The following is a 22,945-nucleotide window of genomic DNA, read 5'->3' as shown; positions in this document are numbered from 1 at the left end:
AAGAGAGAAAGCAAACTATGAGAAAGAAAGATCGTGGGAGGAGAAGAAGAACGTGATTTTAGGAGAAAATATTTTTTGAAAGATTTAGGGTAGATTTAGTTTAGATTTAGGAAACTTCTGTAACTGAAAATGGAAGTTTCCATATTTTCACGATTTGCCTAGAATACGTATACTACCTACCCAGAACACCGTATAATAGGTGAGAACTGTATTCTACCTTCAGGCGTCATATAAGGTAAAAGGTATAACAGATTATGACACGTAATGTAACCGAGCTCTGTGATTGAGTTGTGGTTATATCTCGTTTTCTAGCTGAAGGTACACCAAAGCCATCTTTCTTGATTATAGCGTAGCTGATTCTATCTTTGCCACGGTATAGAAGAAATGTTATACTACCATATATAGCCTAGATATATCAGTGTTTTAAATTTAGATTTCGAACTATAAACTAAGTAGACTGCTAGAATGAGTATTCTAACTGTAGCCAGAAGATAAAATAAAATATGATTCGATTTTTTTTTAAAAAAATTCAAACTTATATATTGTCATACTTATGTTTTCTATAGTTTTCATATTTTTTTATATTTTTAAAACTCTATTTACTATTTTTCTCATAAAACAAGGGTAAAATATGTCCAAAATTGCCAAAAATATGAAAAGTCTTATTGTGACAAATAAAAGTTCAAAGTGTCCCATTTTTCCAATTCTCCCATTTAAATAACATATGTCAGAATACCTAAGCTTAACATAACAATTGGGTTGATTTAAAATTATGAATACAAAATCAATAATTATTTTAAGTATTTTTGGTGATTTGAATATACTTTAACTATTTTAGATATTTATTTTTGACTATCTATAAATATTTTTTAGGTATTTTAAACCAATTTAAAAGTATCATTTTGATGTTTTATATACGTTAAATTTAAAAATAATTAATATATATATATAAGTATATAAATATATTTAGATAAATTCAGGTACCCGAATCCTTCGGTTCGGATTAGATTCGGTTCTTTAAATAACAAAATTTTGAATAATTTTGAATATTTTAATCAATTTATGTTCGGGTTTGGTACTATATTTTCGGATCGGTATCGGTTATGTTCCTTGCCAAATCCTAATAATTACATAAAAAACAAATATCATCATATTTTTCAAAATATGCATCCGCGCTCCTAAATCAAAGTCTATAATCATTTATTTTAACAACAAGCTAAATAAATATGTTGATTGGAGAGAGAATAAAACAAAACCAGAGAAATACATAGTTTACCAGAGACACTCTTTGTGTCAAATTTATTATAAAATGTTTTATTAAGATAAATATATTCAATAATTATATAAAAAAGAATATTTCATAAAAATGAAAAATAATACATGCGCTTTCGAAGCGCGGATCAAAATCTAGTTCACCGTTATAATCTGACATGACAACCGATCAAATATAGTAGTATTTTGACTTCAAGTCCAACTTGTTTTACTATTTGGGTTTGAGACGGTACTATGTTCTTGTTTTTGGCTTAACATTCACTTATCATTAACCAACAAACTCTTTTAACGACCATTATGTATCTTCCTCACCATATAGACTTACCCAAGTAAGCATTATAGAATACAACGGAGGAGCACTATTCTCCAAAAAGATAACTTCATTTGCTTTTTTCGGAATACTACCTTTGTGAACTCCTTAACACGAGAGCATCTTGTTAATAACTTGAATATATGCACGGGGAGATGGCCATGGAGTATTCTTATATGAGGGTTCTACTAATTCCTTTGAGTCAGATCCAAACATGATCTACTTAAAGTTGAATATTATCATGATAAATATGGTCCATCGTAATGTCTCTGCTTCTAGAAAATGAACGTAATTTTGGTAGTTTTCTTACTCTAAAGCTTAGACTAAGCTCCATACAGTGCCACATTCATCGTATATTCGTATCCATCCAATGCCACATTCATCGGCTTAGACTAAGCTCCTACGACGTTGCATTGACCCAACTTGGTGATGTAGGGCACCATTTTACCCTTCTGTAGATATTGGACAAGCTATATTCATCCTTTCCTTCCCTAGTAGTCGCCAGGCGACTGCTTTATATATGGGTTAGTTAAACACTCGATGGAAGTTTTCAAGCAAGGACCAGCCAATCTCCCATTTGGTGATACGCATATGAGCATTGAAAGAGTAGGTGGTTTACAGATTCATCCCTAATTTGGCATCTACTGCATGCACCATTGTCGATTAAAAATATATATCTAATTCAGATTTGCTGCAGCCAGTAAAATCCACTTAAAAATTGTCATTTGTTGGTTCTAAAATGACTTGAATATTTACCAGTAATATAAAGATGCTTCTTTAAAGAAAAAAGAATATCAAGTTTGAATTCATATAAATACTTGTCTAAAAGATCGTAAATATTCATTTCACATAATTAATATACAAATCCTAAATGGATAATTGTGTTAATTGTGTGTTTTATCTTTTTAAGTTTTTTTAAAGTTGCTTTGTGTTTGGTTTAACATCATAGAAAATGTTGTACTTTCGGATTCGTGTCTGATTTCTGATCCAATTGGTATAAGACGTCAAGACTTTGCTGGTTAACTTGTATCGGTGCATTGCTATCATTAAGGATTAGCTGATACCCATATAAGACCGGGTATCTAATTGAATTGTAACCAAGATATATGAATTTGAATATTATTGTTGTTTCATTAAAAATACACTTACAAAATTACAAACCATTCCAAGACAATATGTAAACGAGAATGACAATCAATTTGAATATACTCTGGTTCCATTTTCTTTAAAACAGCCAACAGTCTAACACCGTCCCAAATGAACATATGCACCAATACAAATGTACCACATTATCACAAATGAACATATTCTCATTCTGTATAGATTGAATACAAAGATCATATATAGCTATCAGCTTATCCGCTTGCTGTTTTGAGGTAACTAGGATCCTACCTCAGACTTTTAGTTTAATCAAATTCTCATGAAATGTTTTTAGCTCGTTTTGAAAATGGATTGCCACTCTGTCACAAATTTACCACCGAGAGATATCAAGAAATTTGGGCACAATACTAATATATTATTCCTTTATTCAATTCCAATATCACTATAACAAAGTTATCAACACAGAGAGTAAGTTATAAATTAACAAACTATTGTGAAGGACACATCAATGACCGCTTATTCATTTTCACGGTCGTATTTTGCAACTTGAAATCTTCAAAATCGCAGCTAGGCCCGAACCTCTTGGGCCAGGCCACATCCCCAGTAGCTTTGATCTTCGGAAACCACAGAGGTGGTCCATCTTCAACCGAATTGTGCGTGAGCCTCATGAAATCAGTTCCATCCAAATTCACAGTAAAAATCTCGCTACTCGCGACGTTAAACTTGGGGTTACCAATAGGCTCTGCTGAGATACCAGCGTAAGTAGTAGTGAACACGATTCTTTTACTGTCTGGACTAAACATCGGATGCATGGATACACCACCAGATAAGTTTTGCGCCACCTTCCTTAAACCGGTCCCGTCCGGATGAACCACATACAAATCCATCAACAACGTACCGACATATTCCCGGTTCGATGCAAACACGATCCAGTTATTATCTGGAGACCAAGTGGCTATCGTGTCGTTCCAGTTACCGTCGGTGAGTCTGAACAAACCACCGGCTTCACCTTTCTCCGCGTCCATTATGTAAAGGTTTTTCGTACCGGACCGGTCAGACCGGAACACGATACGTTTACCGTCGGGTGATGGCCACGGGAAGGCGTTGTTTTGACCGCCAGTCGTTAGTTTTTTAACGGCGCCTGACGGGTTCCGTTTATAGACGTCGACGTCAATGGCGAGGATATTGATTTTATGTGTCGCCACTGAGCCGGGAGTTGAGAAATTAAGACTTGGATCTGAGCTTGTGTACACGATCCCGTGTCGAACCGGATCCCAAACCGTACCGAACCCGACCTGCGGGAGAATCTGACGCAGATCGGAACCGTCTTGGTTCACGACGAAAACGCCCGTGAACGTGACGAACGCGAAACGTTCGTTGTCCGGCGATACAGACGGGAACGCGCCTTCGAATCTGAAGAGAGACAAGTCCTCCGAAGTAGTTTTGAGCTTCTGGAGGAGGTTGTGAGGGTTGGTTCGTCCGGTTCTGTCGCCTCTGCAGCTATGGTACCCGACACGGGACGAGTCCGGGGAGAGGAACGGGTTGAAGTGATGGCTCTTGGGAGACACGAGACGAGTCATCTCGACGAGCTCGTTCTTCTTCAAGTCGAAGAGCTCCACGTGGCGGAGTTCGGATCCCGGCCTCCTCGTGGCCACGGCGATGAAGTCGTTGTTGTTCGGTGACGTGGCGGGCGTGAACGCGTGAAGACCAGAGGGAGTGACTCGTTCAACGGTTACGGTTTTGGTGGAGATCGGTCCGGTTTTGGGTAGAACCGCTCGGTACACGCTGATCCAGCCGTCATCGCTTTTGCGGTGGAAGTAAAGAGTGGACTCGTCGGTCCACCTCGGCCACCCTCCCTGCTCGACGACCATGACTCGTTGACTCCCGTCGCTAGTCAGGAAGACGTAGATGTCCGTGCTGAGCTCCTTGGATACTATGCTCCAACCTTTCTCGCCGTAGGAAGCCACGGCGGTCCATTTCCCCGAGGGAGACACGGCCGGTGAGAAATCGGCGATTCCGGAAGGCGTGAGACGCTGAGTCTTCTTGGTTCGTAACTCGGTGGAGTAGACGGCTGCCCAACTCGCCTGTGCCTTAACGGGCTTCTCCTGAGTCGACACGTAGACGAGATGCTCGTCGGTTAAGAAGGGAGTGTCTTTCATCGTGTTTACGTTCATGCCGGTCTGTTGATCCGACAGTAACTCGACTTGGACGTTGGCTTCTTTTTTATCGCTGTGAACGAGGTCGTAGTGCAAGGTAGGCGCGCCGTCTCTCTCGGTGACGTAGAGGAGATGGAGAAGGGATTTGTCTTCTGGTTTGATCCCGGATGAATTGGGAAGAAGGGAGATTAAGGCGGGAGAAGGAGACGCGAGATGGCCGTTGAAGTTGATTGATTTTCCGTCGGTGAGACGGTGCTCGTCGGAAGGAGATGGAGGACGTTTGCTTGTGGGGAGGGTGAAGATGTCGAATTCGAAAGTGGAGCTACCCATCGTCGTGAACAAGATGGTTGAGCCATCAGAAGGTTTTGAGTTCTCAGCCAAAGCTGATAAGCAAAAGAGAGAAGAGATGAGGAAGAAGGACAAGACGAGAGTCGACTTGTTGATTTTCATCGTTTTGCTGTTGGTCTGAATGTTTGGGATTTGACAATTGGAGGGAACATTATATAATACTTGGATGTGCTGACGTGGATAATATTTTGATTATCCTTTTTATCTCTGCTGACTATATAGTCTAGAGAGGAAGATTGCTTGCCTTTTTTACATTGATTTATTTGATACTATTTCCTTTTTATTTGATAAAAAGTTTCAAGTCCCAAGTTTCCATTATTGGGATGAAATTTATAGGATTGTTTGTTTTAGAAATGGAAAAATATCAATCTTGATTTGAAGGTGATGTATAAGAAAATACACTGGGAACATTACAAATAAAATCTAGGAATATTAGCAGTATTAACAATCAAATTTAGTAATTGAATCTTCAGATTTGAGTCCAAATAAAAATGTGTATATCTTTTAGATTTTATGATATACTTACATATTTACTTGTAGATTAACAGAGATCATACTTAATCAGCAAGCATGTCTTACTTGAATTAACAAAAATATCAAACTATTATATACTAAAAAACATAAACAATATACAATTATTCTAAAACTAAATTAGGCGAGAGAGTGAAAACACTGATATACAATTATTCTAAAACTAAATTAGACGAGAGAGTGAAAACACTGTATTCTAATGGTTAAAATGTAAAAAATTCTGCACTTAGACCTAGAGTTCGAATTCCAAACTATACAATTTTCTAAAAAGCAAAGTTTATCGGAGGTTCCAGTAATTAGTTATCTAGTCTAGCCAGATTAATTGCTATATGATTTTACAGATCTGCCTTGTTGTCGTGTAATAGATGTTTGCTACTGAAAATATGATTTATTTCTGTATGGCTATGCAGGAAACAAAAATGCCTACAAGAGCCCACTCTCCAATTAAAGGTGTCTAGTTGTTTCCCTAGACTTTTATGGTTTGGATACAACCTGGATGGTATCATGTTGTATTGGTACAATTATTGATACTTGTTTTTGACAAAATGGTTTTATACTTTTTCGGTAAGTTTTGGAACAAATACTTAGTTGAAATAACCGAATTTTCGATAAGTTTTTGACGAGGATTTGACTTATACACGCAAAATCTGAAGGATTGTTATGGGTGTTTCAGAGGATGTGGTGGCATGAACGAGAGACAGATTTTGAATTAGACATTGAGCAACTGATGAAGCTAATTCAAAATTAGGAAGATTGGCCGTTATTGGCAGTGGAGCTCGACGAACTAAAAACCCTCTCGAATGATTTTTATTCTTTTTGTACATTTGATCCCAATGTCTCTAATCATCAGTGCATACAATCTTGCAAAAGCTGCCAGATTACGTGAAGTCAGTTCGGATTTTGTAAATATTTTGCACCAAGTTGGAGTCTAGCGATTACAAATTAATAACGGGAAAGATTGTTTGACGCCAAAAAAATAGTGTAACCACATATCAAATAATTCTTGGTTTGAATGAGAAATGAAACATTAAAATAAATTAACTGAAAAGCTTGTAAAGCTTCAGAATTTGGCTAACCGTAAAAATTAGCAAATAACTTTAAAGATTATGGGTTTAGGTATGGATTTAATTTGTTAATTAGACATTTTTTCATTAACTTATTAGTTTACACCAAACATATATGTTAATCTTTTGTGCATTATTTTATTCACAGAGAACAATCAAGCCCATTATGAAGTAATAATAGTTTTGAAATTAGTCAAAATTATATCTTAATATTAATTATGTATTGAAAATATTGGTACTAATGGTTACGGCTAGGCACATATCAAATATCCGGGTTTTTGAAGATATTTGTGATTTGCTTCTTATGTTACGGATATTTTTTTTTTATTTTCTTTGCTTTAGAAAAAATACGGATATCCGGAAAAATAGATATCTGAAAAATAAACAGATATTTGCGGATACTTGCGAATTCTTAAAGATATCTCATATGTTTTGATGAATACAAATAATATTAAAAAATTGATACAAATTTATTTTGTAAAATATTTTTTGCATGTTATATAAAATAAAATAAAATAAATAGTGAATCCACATATTTACAATTTTAAAAAAACTTAGTGAACAATTATAATAACACAAAACTTAAGAAAAAATATATATGTCATATTATGTAATATTATTTTTATATAAGTAACAATGTGAATACAATTTATCAAATCATATGTTAGAATAATATTATATAATTTTATACATTTAAAAAATTTAAATATAATCAAGTTACACGTGTATTTTAATATTGTCGGATCGGAAAAAATACCTGCTTCCAAAAAAATTAATATTTTGATTTGTTTTAATTTTTACGGATATTGATTTTTAATATTTATTTTGCTTCGAAACTTTAAATATATCCAAATTTTTTGGATCAAAACGTGACCAATAAAAAATCGAAGTTAAGAATAAAAGGCCTAACCCTAGATGGCATTTGACTCACTTTTACCATGGTTCACACATTTATTATAAAGCTCCATAAAAGACCATTACACCACTTATGTTTGACTTGATAGAAATTGCCATAAGATCATCTCCAATGTAAAACTCCATATTTTACTCCAAAATGGAGTAAAAGTGGATATGGAGTAAAAATACTCCAACCCAACTCTATTTTCCACTCTATAATGGAGTAATGAACAAACAAAAAATGGATTATTCCATTTATGGAGTAAATTTCATTATAGAGTGGGATATGAAGTTGGATTGGAGCATTTCTTACTCCATATTCACTTTTATTCCATTTTGAAGGAAAAAATAGAGTTGGGTTGGAGATGGTTTGTCATAATTGTGTGACCTGCGACTCTCATTTCTTTTGTATATAATGGTGCTTGCCACTATAGAAAAGAGTATACGAACAACAAGCACATAAAATAAAAACAATTCTCTCACTCATAATTGTTATGTTAACATTTATTTATTTTACGTCTGAGAATACAGTATAAAAGTTAGGTTGGATAAGTTTTGTTGTTCAGCAAAGGAAGACGGAAACATATGCACTTGTATTATGGGAATATGAAAATTATGAAACCATAACACTACAGATTACTTAAAAATTTAAGAAAATAGATTAATCATCTCGACTCTCTAATTATTTTTATTCATTTATTTCTGTATTGTAATTTTAATTTCTGTTTTTATTATTTTTACAAATATCAGTTGTTTCTCTTATAATAAAATAAGATTCCTATTTTATTAATTTTAAAAATGTTATTGATTTTTTTTGCATTAACAGACTGATATTTCTTAATTTTTTTTTAATTTTAAGAATAGGTTATTGAAACCTGAATTATAGAATTTGATAGCTAATAAAAATGTCTGGTTCAATACTGAAAAATTACTACCAATTCATCATGCAGTGAACTTTTCGTTTGTACTCTCAAAAAATTTTTAGTTGAGTTTTATTTAAAAAGTCAAGTGATCTGTTAAATCGTCCATTATTTATAGTCATTTCTAATTTTGTAAAAGATTGTTGGAACTCATTTTTGTCGAAATGGTTTAAAACCATTTTCGGTAAATTTTCGGACCAAGACTATGTCGAAATAACCAAATGTTTGGTACTTGAAATACGATAACTCATGTCAAAATATTAGTTGGTTTGAGTGAAAAAATGAAAATTTAAAATGGATTACTTAAAATCTTGTAAAACTTCAAAAAATGGCTAAGTGTAAAAATTAGCAAATAACCAATTTAAAGATTATGGAATTTGGGTTTGGACTTTAATTTGTTAATTGGACATTTGTTCTTTGAATTTTTATTTTACATCAAGCATATATGTTACTTTTTTGTACATGATTTTATTTACACAGAAAAAGTCCATTATGAAGTAATATTAATTTTGAAATTAGTCAAAATAATATTTTCATATTAGTTATGTATTAAAATTTTTGAAAGTAATGGTGTTCAACTCACATTTTCCATGGTTCATACATTTATTATATTGCTCTGTAAAAGACAGTTACACTAGTAGTTTGACTTGATAGAAACGGCCATAACGTAATAGTTTTGTTTGTATATAAAGGTGCTTGACTATTATAGAAAAGAGGAGATAATTTATACGAACAACAAACACTAAAGACTTAATTCTCCCACTCAAAATTGTTATGTTAATATACTTTTATTTGTTGTATCAGAGATTATAATATAAAAATTAGATTCAATCGTCCAGAACATCATGGTCCAATGATAAAGACGGGTTCTTTCCTGCACCCAGGTTGTGAGTTCGAATCTTGCTGGAAAAAATTAAGTCATGATTTCTGGACATCAACACGGATATGGCCCTATGCTTTAGGGCCCATTTGCATACCCGGAGAGAGGGTCTATCCGTGGACTGCACCTCCCCTTGGAGATTAGTCTGGACCCTTCCATAGATCCGGGATATCCCCAGGTTAATCAAAAAAAAAAAATAGATTCAATCAGTTCTGTTATTTAATAATGGAAAACAAAAACATTCAGTTATATCATGAGAATTTGAACGATACATTAAAGATTTAAAGAAAAAGATTAGTCATCTCGATTCTACAATTTTTCTTTATTCGTTTATTTCTGTATTGTAATTTTAATTAACGTTCTTATTATTTTTACAAATATTAGCTGTCTCTATTGTAGTAAAATAAAGTTTTTACAACAAATGCTTATAAATTTTAGATAATCCTCTTGATTAGAATCATTAGATACATCGATAAAGAGAACAGTTTTTTTTTTTTGGGCCACATAAAGAGAACAGTTAAGAAACAAAATGATCTACCGAAATACCGCTACCACATGATACCAATTACTACTATTTACGTTGTTTTATGAGATCATCTCATTCCATATGGTGTATGGATATTTTCTTTCCACTCACTACTTGTTGTTTGGAAGGATATTTTCTTTCCACTCACTACTTGTTGTTTGGAACTTCGTTGCTACTACTTGTCCTAGTGGTCTTATACTCTTATAGATATCTCTATGTTCCTTCACATTTCCTTTTAGCCTATCCTGTGAAATATAAAATGACTCGTGATTTCATAGATGACAATTACTATTCGACATCACTTGTGTTCACAATAATGCCGTCTTTTTTTTTATCAACAATAATGCCATCTTTCTACTTTATTTTATGCGTGATGCTATCTTTAGGGTTTATGATGAATAGTTAACAGATAATAATTGATCGAGGTACAATGATAATTATGAACAAACACATTCACACCCATGGGAATGAAACTGATATCAGTGAAATGAAAAGGTGAACCATCTCTACGCAATCAAAACTATATTAAAAGGAGAATAATCTCAAAGGTTAGAGTGTCCACGTAGGATTAATAAATCAACCAATTAAAACATAAGTGTTTGACACATCAGATGACACATCCTCTTTGCTTCCATCGACAACCTCTCTCCCAAAAAAATATTGTTCTCGCTTCGTCTTCCTTCCTGAACCCATCTTCTTTAGTATTTTCATCCAACTCCAATTATTCTCGGTTCCAGTCAATCGATTCCTCTTTCTCACCTTATCTTCTCAACAAAACGTCTGCTGAACTTTTTTCCTGCCCTAGAGTCACCTTCTTAAACTTCAAGATTCTGAAAATCTAAATCAAGCTTCTTAAGGTACATTATTAATCAACTTTTGCGTTCACGAACGCAAGCATTTGCATAGTTCTCTCAATCATGTTTCTTTGTATTGTAAATTGTGTTCTTTTTTTAATTGGATGAGGAAAATAGGAGAATGTGATTATAAGCGTTTCAGATAAGGAGAAAAAACTGAAAGATTGAGGCAAAGATCTATTCAGTGTTCTCTCTGGTGATGTCATGGTAAGAAACTCGGATTCAAAAATACTAAGATTAAAGACCTTTTTTGAACACTAAAGGCCGTGATCTTGTGGAGTATGTTCCAGCAGAGACAGACACAAGACTTGCAAAAAAGATCTTCAATGAGGAACACACGCCTCGATTCATCTCTTGCAGAACACACCGCTTTATCCATTCCATTTCCTCCTGCGAAAGTCTTTGTTTTTTTGGTATCTTACACTTTAACTTACAAAATTGCTTCCTTTTTTGTCTTTTAGTAAGCTCAGAAGAAGCACAAGTATGATGGTGTGAAACCGAAGAAACCCATAAAAGAAAGGAGGATGAAGATAGAAAGAAGACATGGAGAAGTCAAAGAAAGGACTTTTGAACAAATGTAGAAGTGCTTCCTTTGTTTCACAACCTAAAGGTTCAGTTAAATATCCACTGCTTATCATCACAGTTGATTCTTTGATGATTGCACTCAGAAGGACTTACACAAACCACTGGTTATTGCAGCGAAAGAGTTGGAAGCAGGAGATGAAGACTACGAAGTGATGCAGCTCCATATGTGAGACACCTACCAATGTAAGTGTTTTTGACTTAGCTCGCTTTCGTATCAACGTGGTGGCTGTATTTATCATAAAATTATATCATACTTAGTGGCAGCCAAAACCAACATGAAGGTGTTGTTAGTGGTGTTATATGCCGATGCAAGTTTACTACTCGAAGAAGAAACAAGGAAAGCAGATTGTAGAAGCAGAAGAAGTGTCACACCGAGGGTTGGAGGCTGGAACTTCTAATGCGTAACAAGAATTAAGAAGAGCGGTTAGAGTCGTTAGACTTTTATAGTTGAGCTTGACTAAAACAAACATAAACCAGAGACATAAGACGTCGACTCTGTCTCGGGTTCATTTCTATTGGTCAGCTTCATCGACTCTTTGCTTAGGGGAAGGCGGAGCTGCGTTTCCGGTTAATCCATGCTTGGGAAGCAAGGAAACACAACCGAAGTGAGAATTTTAGTTGGGCTAGGACTGCTTCTGATCTATGAGCAGGTATGAAATCGACTTCTTCAAACAATTATTTGCCTACTATTCAATTCCAGTTACTAATATGATTTTACGACAAGGTACTTTCATACATGGGTTCATCTCACCTAACTGTTGGGTAGCTGTTGATGATCAAGGATGAGCATATGCGTAGGGTACGCTTTTATGTTATTTGTTAATATCAAATTATTTTGTTTGGTTAGTTAAGTCATCATATTAAATGATTATTGAAATACACGCAGGTGGGAATGAACATGGTGTCGTGAAGACGAGATCCGTACGAGGAGACGTTGTGCTCAGATATATTTGTCTCTAATGTTTATCTGTGGATGATAAATTGATAATCCATCTGATGGTTTACCTTCTTAACAGGTTGCTGCAGGTGGTGCTACCCAGTAGTTTTCACACGCGAAGGTTATGTGTGGACTTGGGGTCATTCGTGGCCTCCCGTGACATGTATAGAGACAAATTAAAACTCACACAAAGCCATTTGTGCATTATTTGGCTACTACTTGAATGTTCTGTTTTGGTTTCCTCCCTATGTAGAAAACAAATATTTGTTCGAGTGTTCATGGTCTTGAAAACTTCTGTTTTATTGCTGTTGGAGCATTTCATAATTTGCCTCTTGAAGAAGATGGCAGACTATTGGCACAACCCCTCATCATGTCCGAGTCCAAGGCCTCGACGATCTCAATTAGGTTTGTTTCTTTCTCTTCTTTTTATTTGTTTATTTTCTACTTATCAAAACCTTCAGATGCTTGATCTACAACTTTTTCCCTCTCTATCTCTCTCTCTATCTCTCTTTAGACGTATTTTTAGGTTGATATTGATGTGCTTATTTTCTTTTCCTTTTAGCGCTCATGCTCTCTCAAATGTGTTCTTAATATTTTTTTTTAACTCATTCTCAACAATCATTATGTGCTAGATCCTCATTTTCATCAAGAATAACTTTGTATGTGTGGTCTTCTAATTTTAAGCCCGGGTTAGGTGACAATGACAAGAGCAGCAAAATAGCTCCACAGAAAGTTGATCTTCTAGATAACAAAGACATCGTTCATGTTGTAAATCAAACTTTACTGATCTTGAGATGTCTAAAAGAGGACATCATTCATGTAAAGAAATATTAAACTTTAATGATCAATAACCTTATTACAAATATTTTTCTTGCGGAGGAACACATTTAGTTGCTTTGACAACAGATGGGAGAATTTATTAGTCCCTTGAAACCCAAGAAACTCTTTTTTAGATTTACTTCAAAAGAAAAGAGTCATTTCTAACGATAATGATTTTGATCAGTTTGGTAGAGGAGATTATGGAAGACTTGGTTATGGAAGGACAAATGTTTTACTATTTTAGTGTGTCTAAATCAGCTTTTGTGTTATGTATGTCTGATTAATGTGTTTTTTGTTCCTTCTAGATTTCATTACGTGCTCAAGAAAAGGTGATTCGCATTCATCATCTCTCAAAACTCAAAAGTGTAGGAAAAATGGGTAACTTTGGATTTAGTGAAATTGATGTAAAAAAAAAGACTTAGTCAAATTATATATGATCTAATTAAAAAACAAATTATAAAAAGTCAAATTAGGAGTGACGGTCGGATTTTATTTTTATGGAATTATAAGAATTATAAAATTTCAAATTATATATGATATAATTAGAAAACAAATTATATTTATTATATTAAATCTAGAATAATTTTCAATTGTTTTATAAAACTAAATAAATTTTAATATAAAATTATTTTATCGTAATTCACCCGCCCGTAGGGCGGGCCAACCTCTAGTATATATAAGAATAACACTCGACATATATTCATAAAAGAAAAATTGGTTCTTTTGGGGCTATACAATATCCCCCCATGGTCTTTTTGTTGTACACAAAATGAAAAGGTGCCGAGTTAATGTAAAAGAAAAAAATGTGAGAAAAGAAGATAAAAAACATGACAAGACTAAAGGAAACTCGCAGATGATTATGTGTAAAGATAATAAGCAAACGAGACACAAACAACAGGTACCAAAGTCTCTTCAAGTCTTTTCTCTACCTCTAAATCAACAATTGCTGTGCGTACTCATTCCTGATTTCAAGGTCAACTGGAAGGAAACTGTTCTCAAACCTGAAATGAAGGACTCGCGGGGGGTAACTAGATCCCAAACAGGCTTACGAGAGCTCCTCTTTGTTGAACTTGTTCCAAGCTTCCTGTTCAATGTAAAAGTTGTTAGCACTTTAGAATCCAAACACACTAGTATAGCGAAATTTGCTTGAAGCTGAGTGTAAGCTTTGTGGATCTTTGCAAGAGACAGAATCCAAACCAGATATTTTCAAGCTACTAATTCTTTTGGAACATGGTGTCCATGAAACTCTACTGACCAATTTAGGTGGGAACTAAACCAGTAAGATTCTTCTGTCAACTTTCGTCTACGTTAGACTCTAGAAAGAGAGTTGCTCATGCAGATCTAGTGTGAAAATACCTTCAAAATGTCAAAAACCTTTTCGGCAATATACTTCTGTTCAAGGGTGGCTCCTTTCTGCTGAACTTTATCGGGATGAACATACAGCGTTGCCTTTCTATACACTTTCTTGACTGCTGAAGAAGTGATCAAATCTGTTAGAGAGACAGCCTCCCAACCGCATCCCGGCCAGAGCACCTGTCATCGTCCAAACAGAACCAGAACTCGGTAAAATTAGGAATAGGAGGACCACATGGATAGCAGACCATTTTTACAACTTTTAAAAAGTTTATTTGAACTCACGATTTGCAAGGAAGATAACAGCGCACGCATGTTTCCTTCTTTTCCAGTTGCCCAACGCTTTATCTCAGCATCAGCACTTTCAGAAATTCTCTGAAAAGCAAGATTAACAAGGAAACATCGTTGGTAATGGTATTTAAAACACACAAACAAAGAGAATCTATGCAGACTTAGAAAACAAAATTACGAACGGAAATGTAAAATATGTCAAAAACAGCATTATCATAGTGAAGATAAACAAATCCAAAAGGTCTTTGCCCATAGAGAGCATTATCATAATGAAGACGGATAAATACAAAAAGGTCATTGTACATAGACAAGCATTATGACAAGGAAAGGAATACTAAGACATCACAACTTACAGTTCTCTGTTCTTGTTCAATCCGAGATTGATGATCACGGTTGTTCATATCAGCTACAGCCTGTGCCTACATTTTCAAAGCCACTGAATAGTGTAAAACCATCTAGAACAAAGCTATGCAATCAAGTACAAGCTAAACATAGTGAGCATAGAAAAATCGAAAGTAGATTCGTTGCAGAATTCTCAGTCCGCTACGAATATCACTAATTTTGACGTGCAAACATGGCCACTAAATCAAATAAGGAAAGAACTGACAAACGCATTCTCCAGGAACTTAACCTAATCTTTTAAACGAGAAGGGGTAATTTCAAGCACAGAGAAAATTCATCATAGGTTTTAGTACCAGTATATATAGCTTAATTAGATATCATCATCGGCTACATACGAGAAAGAGTAAAGATAGCACCAGACGAGAGAATTCAAAAGTAAACAAAAATGACCAGAACATACCACACGGCTCTTTGTTCTCTGTTCACGATCCCACCTGGCCTTCCTTCGTTCTTCGGTCTCCCCTGGGATTTCCTCAAATTCTTTAAATATAGGATCCTCTGTAGACAGAGATACATTTCCAAGAAAGTTAGCACAGAGTAACCAATTGCCAGGAAAAGACATGTTGTCACAAGACCTACCTCCAAAAAGCGCAGAAAAGTCATCCACTAGATTTGCTGGAGAAGGAGGCTTCTTTGCACTAGAAACCCCATTAGTCGTCTTTTTTGTCACGTTGACTGCTGGCTTGGGAGTTACCTTTGCATCAGAAAGAAAATAATAAGGATACTGTATAGAACACATTTTCTTTAATAGGAAAAAACTTGTAAATGGAATACAGAAACATTTCAAAAGTGGTTCGTTCTTACTTCAGTTGCTGTCCGTGATTTCGGTACACTGCTGGAGCGAGGCCCAGAGCTGAAGAAGGAGTCAAGGTCATCTACACCAAACTGTTGTTTCGTCTCTTCAGCTTCTCTATATTTACTAGCAGCGTCAGAGGCTGAGGCACTACGGCGCATGGTACCACCCATGGCAAAGTCGCCAAGCTCGTCTCCGGAAGACATGACTGAACTCTTAGCTGTGGAAACAAATCCCTCGGCTAATTAGATACCATCATGAAAACACAAAAGCGCTCCAATTCAACATAATAGTTTTTTCGGTTAATCAAAAGAGACTACTAACCTCTGTTGACTTTTTGAGTCGGTTTTGGCGGAGGCTTGAGTTTCGTAGAAGGCTGAGAGGCGGTATTAGATGGTTTTCTCGTCTGAGAAGTGACAGAAGCAGCGAATGCATCGAGTGGATCAACGAACACACCAGAAGAAGAAGAATGCGCGCCGGAGATAGTTGATTCCAGAACCACAAAAGGGTCATCAGCATCAGCAAAGTTTGATGCAGTAGTCTTGCTGCTGAAACAATCAACCAAAAAGAAACGAAATTTCAAACCATATTAAACACAAAATAATTATTTTCATGTAAGAAGGTTATCTAACAGTCACAAGACATTAGCACATTCTCATAAACATTTTGCTTTTCATAAAAGTGATCACAGACCTGGGAGTGGTATGAGAAGGAGGACCAAAACCAGGTAACAATTCATCAAAACCATTCTTCCCCAAACCGGCTGAATTGTTGAGGTTGTTGGATTTGAGACCAAATCCAGCCATATCACCCAACAGATCATCAACGGGAGCATATTGCTTGGTGGACGAAGAGAATGACCCAAATATATCATCATCATTATTATTATTCGATGCACCAAACAAGTCATGATGAGCATTATTATTATTATTATTATTATTATTAAAACTCTGCGCTGAAGAAGATGTCTTGTTCAGCCCGCCGAAAACATCGAAATCGTCGAATCCGCCACCAGAACTCGCGCCATTCATACTAGTACTGGAGCTCGAGGTGAAGAAAATGTCGTCGGTGTTATAGGAAGAAGATCCGTTGGTACCGGATGCCTTATTTGAAGAGGAGTAGGATGTCGTGGTGGTGGTGGTGGATTTCCAGGTCTGGGGACTGGGAGTGTTGAGAGAAGAACGCTTGGAGGCAGCCATTGGAGCAGATTTGCCTTGGGGCTTGATCCCGTAACGCTCCGTTAGAACACCAAACTCGTCCATCGGAGCCTCCGCCGATTATTAATTTCCAGAGAAACAAAAAAACAAACACAATCCGGATCGATCCGGTGAGAAAATCAGGGATTGTGAAGATGGAGAGAGAGAGATTCTGTGGATGGAATATAGAAAGAAGCGAAAAACAATCGTCGTCTCCTCTTTTTCCTGCCTTAGAAATAAAAATCTGAGCACCGACGACGTTTGATTGATGATTACCCAAAATTGAATGAATGGGTGGGGGTTGGTGGGGTCTTGTGACAGATGGCTTTGCTTTTAAAATATTCCCACCTTCCCTTTTTTTTTGTCATATCCCATCCTTTTTTCGGAACACAAAAGGATCCAATTCAATTTAAACCAATCTGACATTATTGGTACACCCTGTCTACTCCTGTTTACCATTAGCTGGCTTATAATGGATTGGTCATACATTCCCTTTTCATACATCATGTGTTAGTGTTTTTAAATTTATTGGTATCAGTTATAAATCTTACGAGATTTTGGAGGAACTTGTGCATATTAGGAGTAAGTTATGCAAGAACAAATCCGAGTAAGTTCTTCTATAGCATTCAAAAGGTCAATTAATACAATACGTACGAACACACAATTCATTTAAAATTTTAAAGCTACCACCCAGAATAATCAGACTTTAGAAACGTATATGTTAATCTACTTCCTAGTTGATGATAAAATTTAGGCCAAAAGTAAATTTCACATGTACCAAACACAACAAATTAACACACTACACCACCACTAGTCCAACATTTACAGAACTTTTTTTTTTTTTCACAGAACTTCGTCTGGCCTGAATTTTGAAAAGCTCTGATTATTTTACATATATTTATCACAACAATAATAATTTATAATTACGATTTAGATATGTCTATGACTATTTTAATTATGTCACCTATTTGGGTTTTATAGGCTTAACTGCATAGAGATGCGGGCCTCTGTATGACCATTTGTATAGAGAACGCAGAACACAAAGTCATAACCACAACTCATGGAATTGCGAGGATATCGACCAAGTCAAACATAAGATACGCGTGAAATTCTAAATTTCATCAAGTATCCTTAGAGACTATGTAAACAAGATCTATCAAAAGCGAGAACATCATGTAACTTAGTAATCCCGTCGTCCTCTTGATTCAGTGCCTTTTAGATTTTGATTCAGCTCTGGAGAGCATGTATCCTGAGATCTTGCTCATCTCGTATAACAGCCCACCGGAGAACAAGAAACTGCAACAACAATAAATTGAACAACAGAGAAACAAACACAGCTTTTAGCCAGAGAGAGAGAGAGAGTTATGAGATAATGTTATGATCGAAGATTGATATATATATATTAAGCAGGACAAGAGTGTTACCAGGTTGTAATGCAAACTCGATGCACCGTGCTAGCAGCAACAAGAGCTATGATTTCCCCAACAATCACTGACGTTAAAAAAAAAAAGAAACGAGAAAACAATGACTTTAATAACTTTGTCAGTGCGAGGCATTGACATCTTGCAACTTGAAACACAGAAAGCTTTTGCAATCTACTTATCCACTCAAACTTAAGAACTAGAAATCTGATTTAGGGGCAGAGTGATAAAAGTAAGCAAAGATAAATAATAAATCACATTCACATTGTGTGTGTGTGTGTGTGTGTGTGTAAATCAAAGAGAAACCTACCTGCACCCCAGCCACTCTTCATGCCAGAAGATTCCTGGAGATTTCCAATGAACTGCAAAAGTAGTACTCATATAAATATTTTCATTGAGCCATCGAAACAATGCCAGACGAGTTTGATAAACCCAAACCAGTTTGATTCAGAATATTCAGGACCACAGATGTCAAAATTTGTGAATCGTAGATGCAGCTAAGCTAAACAAACTAAAACTTACAGTGAGAGAGAAGAGAAAGAGGAGGGAGCTAGTGAAGCCTCCAATGATCGTCAACAGCTCAGAAGAAGCTAATTTCCCTCTGTACACTTCTTGGAGCGAGAGCACCACTGTAAACATAAGAACAGATCCAACCATTGATCTTCCAACTCCCGCCATTGATTCTCCTCTCCTATACACGCCACCGGCAAATGAAAACATCGCCTCAGAAAACAAAACGATATATCAAACGCAAAAAAAAATTCGCATTGGATACAAATCAAACATCAAATCTAATGCAGAAACAATTGATTACCTTGAAACACCGTAGTAGTCTAGCAGATCGGATCTTCGTCCCTCTAGTCACGACCTCACTTCCACGGTAAATCGCAATGAAGAAGAAGACAGCTAAAACGTCGTCGTATAGTCTAGAAATAACCTCACGCGAAAACGTTGCCGTATTAGCTCAGTTTTATCGTAAGTTATTACCGAAATACCCTTACGTCCGAGTTTTGTTTAACATCCGAAAAAACGTCGTCGTATTAGCTCAGTTGTGTTCGATTAGTCGAATCGGTCGTGATGGAGCCACCGGAGTGTCCGGTGTGTCTACAGTCCTACGACGGAGAATCCACCCTTCCGCGCGTGCTCTCCTGCGGCCACACGGCGTGCGAAGAATGCCTAACGAACATCCCCAAGAAGTTTCCGGACACAATCCGATGTCCGGCGTGCACCGTCCTCGTCAATTTCCCACCTCAGGGACCCTCAGCTCTCCCCAAAAACATCGATCTCCTCAGACTCCTCCCTTCGACCTCAACCCTCGCGCCGCCGCCGGGAGAATCCACCCGGAACTCTAAAAAACCCTCCTTCGAATTCGTCGCTCGATCGTGGCCCGACGACTTCTACGCCGCTTGGAAAGATCGGGTTCTGCTTCTCGACGCAGTCTCCGTGGAGAGAGAAGAAGGTAGCGACTTTTCTTCTTCTTCTTCTTCTTCTTCTACGCGTCTGTGTGGGTGTCTGAAGAAGGGTGATGATTTAAAGGTTAGTCTTTTACGGGTTGGTTCGTTCCAGCGTCGTGATGATGGTTGTGATTCTGTTTTCGAGTTTAGTTATGTCCTGAGGATGATTAGTTGTCTTTGGGAGATGGGAGAGGAGGAAAGAGACGAGCTTGATGTGATCATGGGTGTTGTTGAACAGAGAGGTGTCTCTAAAGTTTTCGGCTTGTGGGGTGATTTGGAGAATGGGGTCTTGTATTTGGTTGGTGAGAGGCTTGCTGACTTTTCGTGGGAGGAGTTTGAGGATATCGGTGAAGATGATGATGCGTTGTGTTTATTAGCAGTGATGGGTATGCAGTTATGCGAGGCATTTCTCAGTTTGCATAAGGAAGGGGTAAGCGTAGGGTGTTTGAGCGTTTCTTGTGTGAAGTTTGACGAGTTTGGGAATGTTTTTGTTGATTTGATCGAGTTGCTGGAAACTGGAAGGGAAGTGTATGGACTAGTATCTGAAGAAACTAGCTCGTGCGGCAAACCTGTTGGTGCTTTTGAAATGGGATTGGTTTTGAAGAGATTAGTGAAGAATGGTGTTTTCATGAGCTTTGAGGTATTGTTTGAACTGTTGAGAAAGCAGAACTTGTTGATGACACAGTCCAGCTCAGGATGTATGGTTTCTTATAGCTCCGATGTCTGGCCAGTTTGTTTTCTTCTCATCATGCTTATTGGTGGAAAACGGTTTTCTGAGGAGCTGACAGAAAGTGTAAGTGGTGTGGATGCAAAAGAATGTGAAAAGGAAATTGAGGATCTCTTGGTGTTGTACACATGTCTTATTGAGAAACTAAATTCTACTCTGGAATCTAAACTTAGTGGGAAGTTTAAACCGATGGTTGAAATTCTCCGCCAGTGTTGCTGTCTTGATCCTCAGGCACGTCCAGTTTTAACTGATCTGTGGAAATGCAACAGGGGGATGGTCATGAATCATAGGTTCAGTTCTATGTTTGCATTGGAAAAGAAGAAACCTGGGAAAAGGAAAGAGTTTTGTCTAGTCCTAGGTGAGTTATGCCGCCTGGTAGTAGTGGGATCCAGAGAAGTAGAAGAAGACTTGCCAGAGGAAGGAGAGGTTGACAAGGATTTTGTTGGGAAACTCTCACAAGGTAAAATAAAATCTCAGGACCTGCAAGGACACCAAGACAGTGTCACAGGTTTAGCAGTTGGAGGTACACCTTATATTTTGACTCTCAGATGAAAGATAGAAAATACACATTTTTCAGTTACAACTTTATATGCTCAAATTGTATTTTTGTTCCTCTTTTGTATGTGCAGATGACTTTCTGTTCAGCTCTTCGCTTGATAAAAATATACATGTATGGACTCTGAAGGTACATATCATCATCATCATTTATAGTTCTCTCTTTGACTTATAAAGCAGGGTTTCGGCTTAGTTTTCTCATATGTTCTGTGTAGTAATTCTAGGTATATGGATCTTTCATATTAAATGCAGGATTTCTCTCATGTGCATACATTTAAAGGTCATCAGGATAAAGTAATGGCTTTGATATACATCAAGGGAGCAGAATCAGTGTGTGTCAGCGGCGATGGTGGAGGAGGTATATTTGTATGGAGCACAAGTTTCCCTCTGGAAGAACAGCCGCTAAGAAAGTGGTACGAGCCAAAAGACTGGCGATATTCTGGCATTCATGCCTTGGCATACTCAGAAGATGGGTATGTGTACAGTGGCAGTGGAGATAACACTATCAAAGCTTGGTCATTACAAGTACGTTTAGTTTTCCTGCACACCGTAAAGCTTGTCTTGATAAGATTTATTATTGAAGAAATAGAGATTGTTTTTTCCCAGGACGGAAGGCTTGTTTGCACAATGACTGGTCATAAATCTGTAGTATCAACGCTTGTTGTGCTAAATGGAGTACTATACAGTGGAAGTTGGGATGGGACTGTTCGGTTGTGGAGTCTAAGTGACCACAGTTTTTTGACGGTGTTGGGGGAAGAGACTCAAGGTATTGTAAGATCTATTCTGTCTCTTGCTGCGGATGAAGGTACCTTAGTGGCAGCTTATCAGAACGGAGACATACAGGTTTTAATCTGTTTTCAAAAAAAAAAAAACATTTTTGCTCGGCTTGCTTCGATTATGTTTATTCGGTTTCTAAACATTTTCTCTTATTCTTATATCAGATATGGAGGGATGAGACATCGATGAAGTCTATGCAAATACAGAGCAGTGCAATTCTCAGTGTTGCCCTGAACGGTAAATGGCTATTCACTGGAGGTTGGGACAAAACTGTCAATATCCAGGTAGGTAATCATAATGATACACATACCTTATCACCTGGTCTGAACTTGAGCCTGGGTTTTCCTTCTACCATACTGTCTTGTAGGAAGTATCTGGAGATGAGATATCGCTAGACTGTACTCACGTGGGATCGATCCCAGGTTCTTCAGTCGTCACATCTTTGTTATATTGGGAAGGCAAGCTCTTTGCAGGGTTTGCGGATAAAACCATCAAGGTGATAGCCACACACTTTCAAATTATCTCTTGAATACATACCTCTGTTCTGTTGTTGAAAATGATTTGTGACAGAAGTGTTTTGTCTGAATTTTCCAGGTATATTACAGTGGACGTTAACAAAAACTACAGTTCCTCATCTTGTTCATGAAGGCTACCTTCTGGTGAGAAGATGTGTATATCTGAACAAAATCGCGTGTATATATATATGAATCTCTTGTCACATTTGTTGATATACAAAATATATGTAAATCGAAGTTTTCTTATTTCTTTGAGAATTT

At 36.7% G+C, this 22,945-nt stretch overlaps 4 protein-coding genes and 1 long non-coding RNA gene across 20 annotated transcripts; 2 read left to right on the top strand and 3 right to left on the bottom strand.

Annotated features, from left to right (window-relative positions):
- Positions 1-3,077: 3,077 nt before the first annotated feature.
- On the bottom strand, positions 3,078-5,326 carry LOC108860895 (uncharacterized). Its single transcript, XM_018634747.2, has one exon. It carries the CDS (start codon positions 5,287-5,289, stop codon positions 3,172-3,174), a length of 2,118 nt encoding a protein of 705 aa, XP_018490249.2. The 5' UTR covers positions 5,290-5,326; the 3' UTR covers positions 3,078-3,171.
- A 5,286-nt stretch (positions 5,327-10,612) lies between these two features.
- Positions 10,613-13,246, top strand: LOC108837169 (uncharacterized). Of its 15 annotated transcripts, none has more exons than XR_008945492.1 (10): positions 10,616-10,862; positions 10,977-11,066; positions 11,150-11,469; positions 11,559-11,627; positions 11,703-12,094; positions 12,169-12,243; positions 12,331-12,365; positions 12,461-12,544; positions 12,635-12,786; positions 13,014-13,246. It is a non-coding gene; the product is annotated as an uncharacterized LOC108837169 (long non-coding RNA). The 15 variants fall into 15 exon arrangements; XR_008945488.1 differs by having other exon boundaries at positions 12,331-12,396; XR_008945486.1 differs by having other exon boundaries at positions 10,617-10,862; positions 12,331-12,377.
- A 631-nt stretch (positions 13,247-13,877) lies between these two features.
- Positions 13,878-17,539, bottom strand: LOC108813418 (auxilin-related protein 2). Of its 2 annotated transcripts, none has more exons than XM_018585966.2 (9): positions 16,733-17,539; positions 16,364-16,587; positions 16,051-16,259; positions 15,826-15,940; positions 15,647-15,744; positions 15,198-15,263; positions 14,839-14,928; positions 14,557-14,733; positions 13,878-14,284 (listed from the first exon to the last, which is right to left on the bottom strand). In XM_018585966.2, exons 1-9 carry the CDS (start codon positions 17,299-17,301, stop codon positions 14,246-14,248), a joined length of 1,587 nt encoding a protein of 528 aa, XP_018441468.2. In that variant the 5' UTR covers positions 17,302-17,539; the 3' UTR covers positions 13,878-14,245. The 2 variants fall into 2 exon arrangements, with proteins under 2 accessions (XP_018441468.2, XP_018441475.2); XM_018585973.2 differs by having other exon boundaries at positions 16,364-16,584.
- A 738-nt stretch (positions 17,540-18,277) lies between these two features.
- On the bottom strand, positions 18,278-19,603 carry LOC108852874 (uncharacterized). The gene is made up of 5 exons (XM_018626352.2): positions 19,471-19,603; positions 19,179-19,347; positions 18,967-19,018; positions 18,660-18,726; positions 18,278-18,531 (listed from the first exon to the last, which is right to left on the bottom strand). Exons 2-5 carry the CDS (start codon positions 19,332-19,334, stop codon positions 18,441-18,443), a joined length of 366 nt encoding a protein of 121 aa, XP_018481854.2. The 5' UTR covers positions 19,335-19,347; positions 19,471-19,603; the 3' UTR covers positions 18,278-18,440.
- Positions 19,604-19,688: 85 nt separating this feature from the next.
- On the top strand, positions 19,689-22,942 carry LOC108805668 (uncharacterized). Its single transcript, XM_018577607.2, has 7 exons — positions 19,689-21,360; positions 21,467-21,522; positions 21,645-21,917; positions 21,999-22,235; positions 22,334-22,453; positions 22,537-22,665; positions 22,764-22,942. The coding sequence occupies exons 1-7, from the start codon at positions 19,734-19,736 to the stop codon at positions 22,782-22,784; spliced, it is 2,463 nt and encodes an 820-aa protein (XP_018433109.1). The 5' UTR covers positions 19,689-19,733; the 3' UTR covers positions 22,785-22,942.
- Positions 22,943-22,945: the final 3 nt, after the last annotated feature.

Source organism: Raphanus sativus, chromosome 1, assembly GCF_000801105.2.
Source record: "Raphanus sativus cultivar WK10039 chromosome 1, ASM80110v3, whole genome shotgun sequence".
Classification (NCBI taxonomy): domain Eukaryota; kingdom Viridiplantae; phylum Streptophyta; class Magnoliopsida; order Brassicales; family Brassicaceae; genus Raphanus; species Raphanus sativus.
This window is presented reverse-complemented; position numbering and strand designations above follow the sequence as displayed.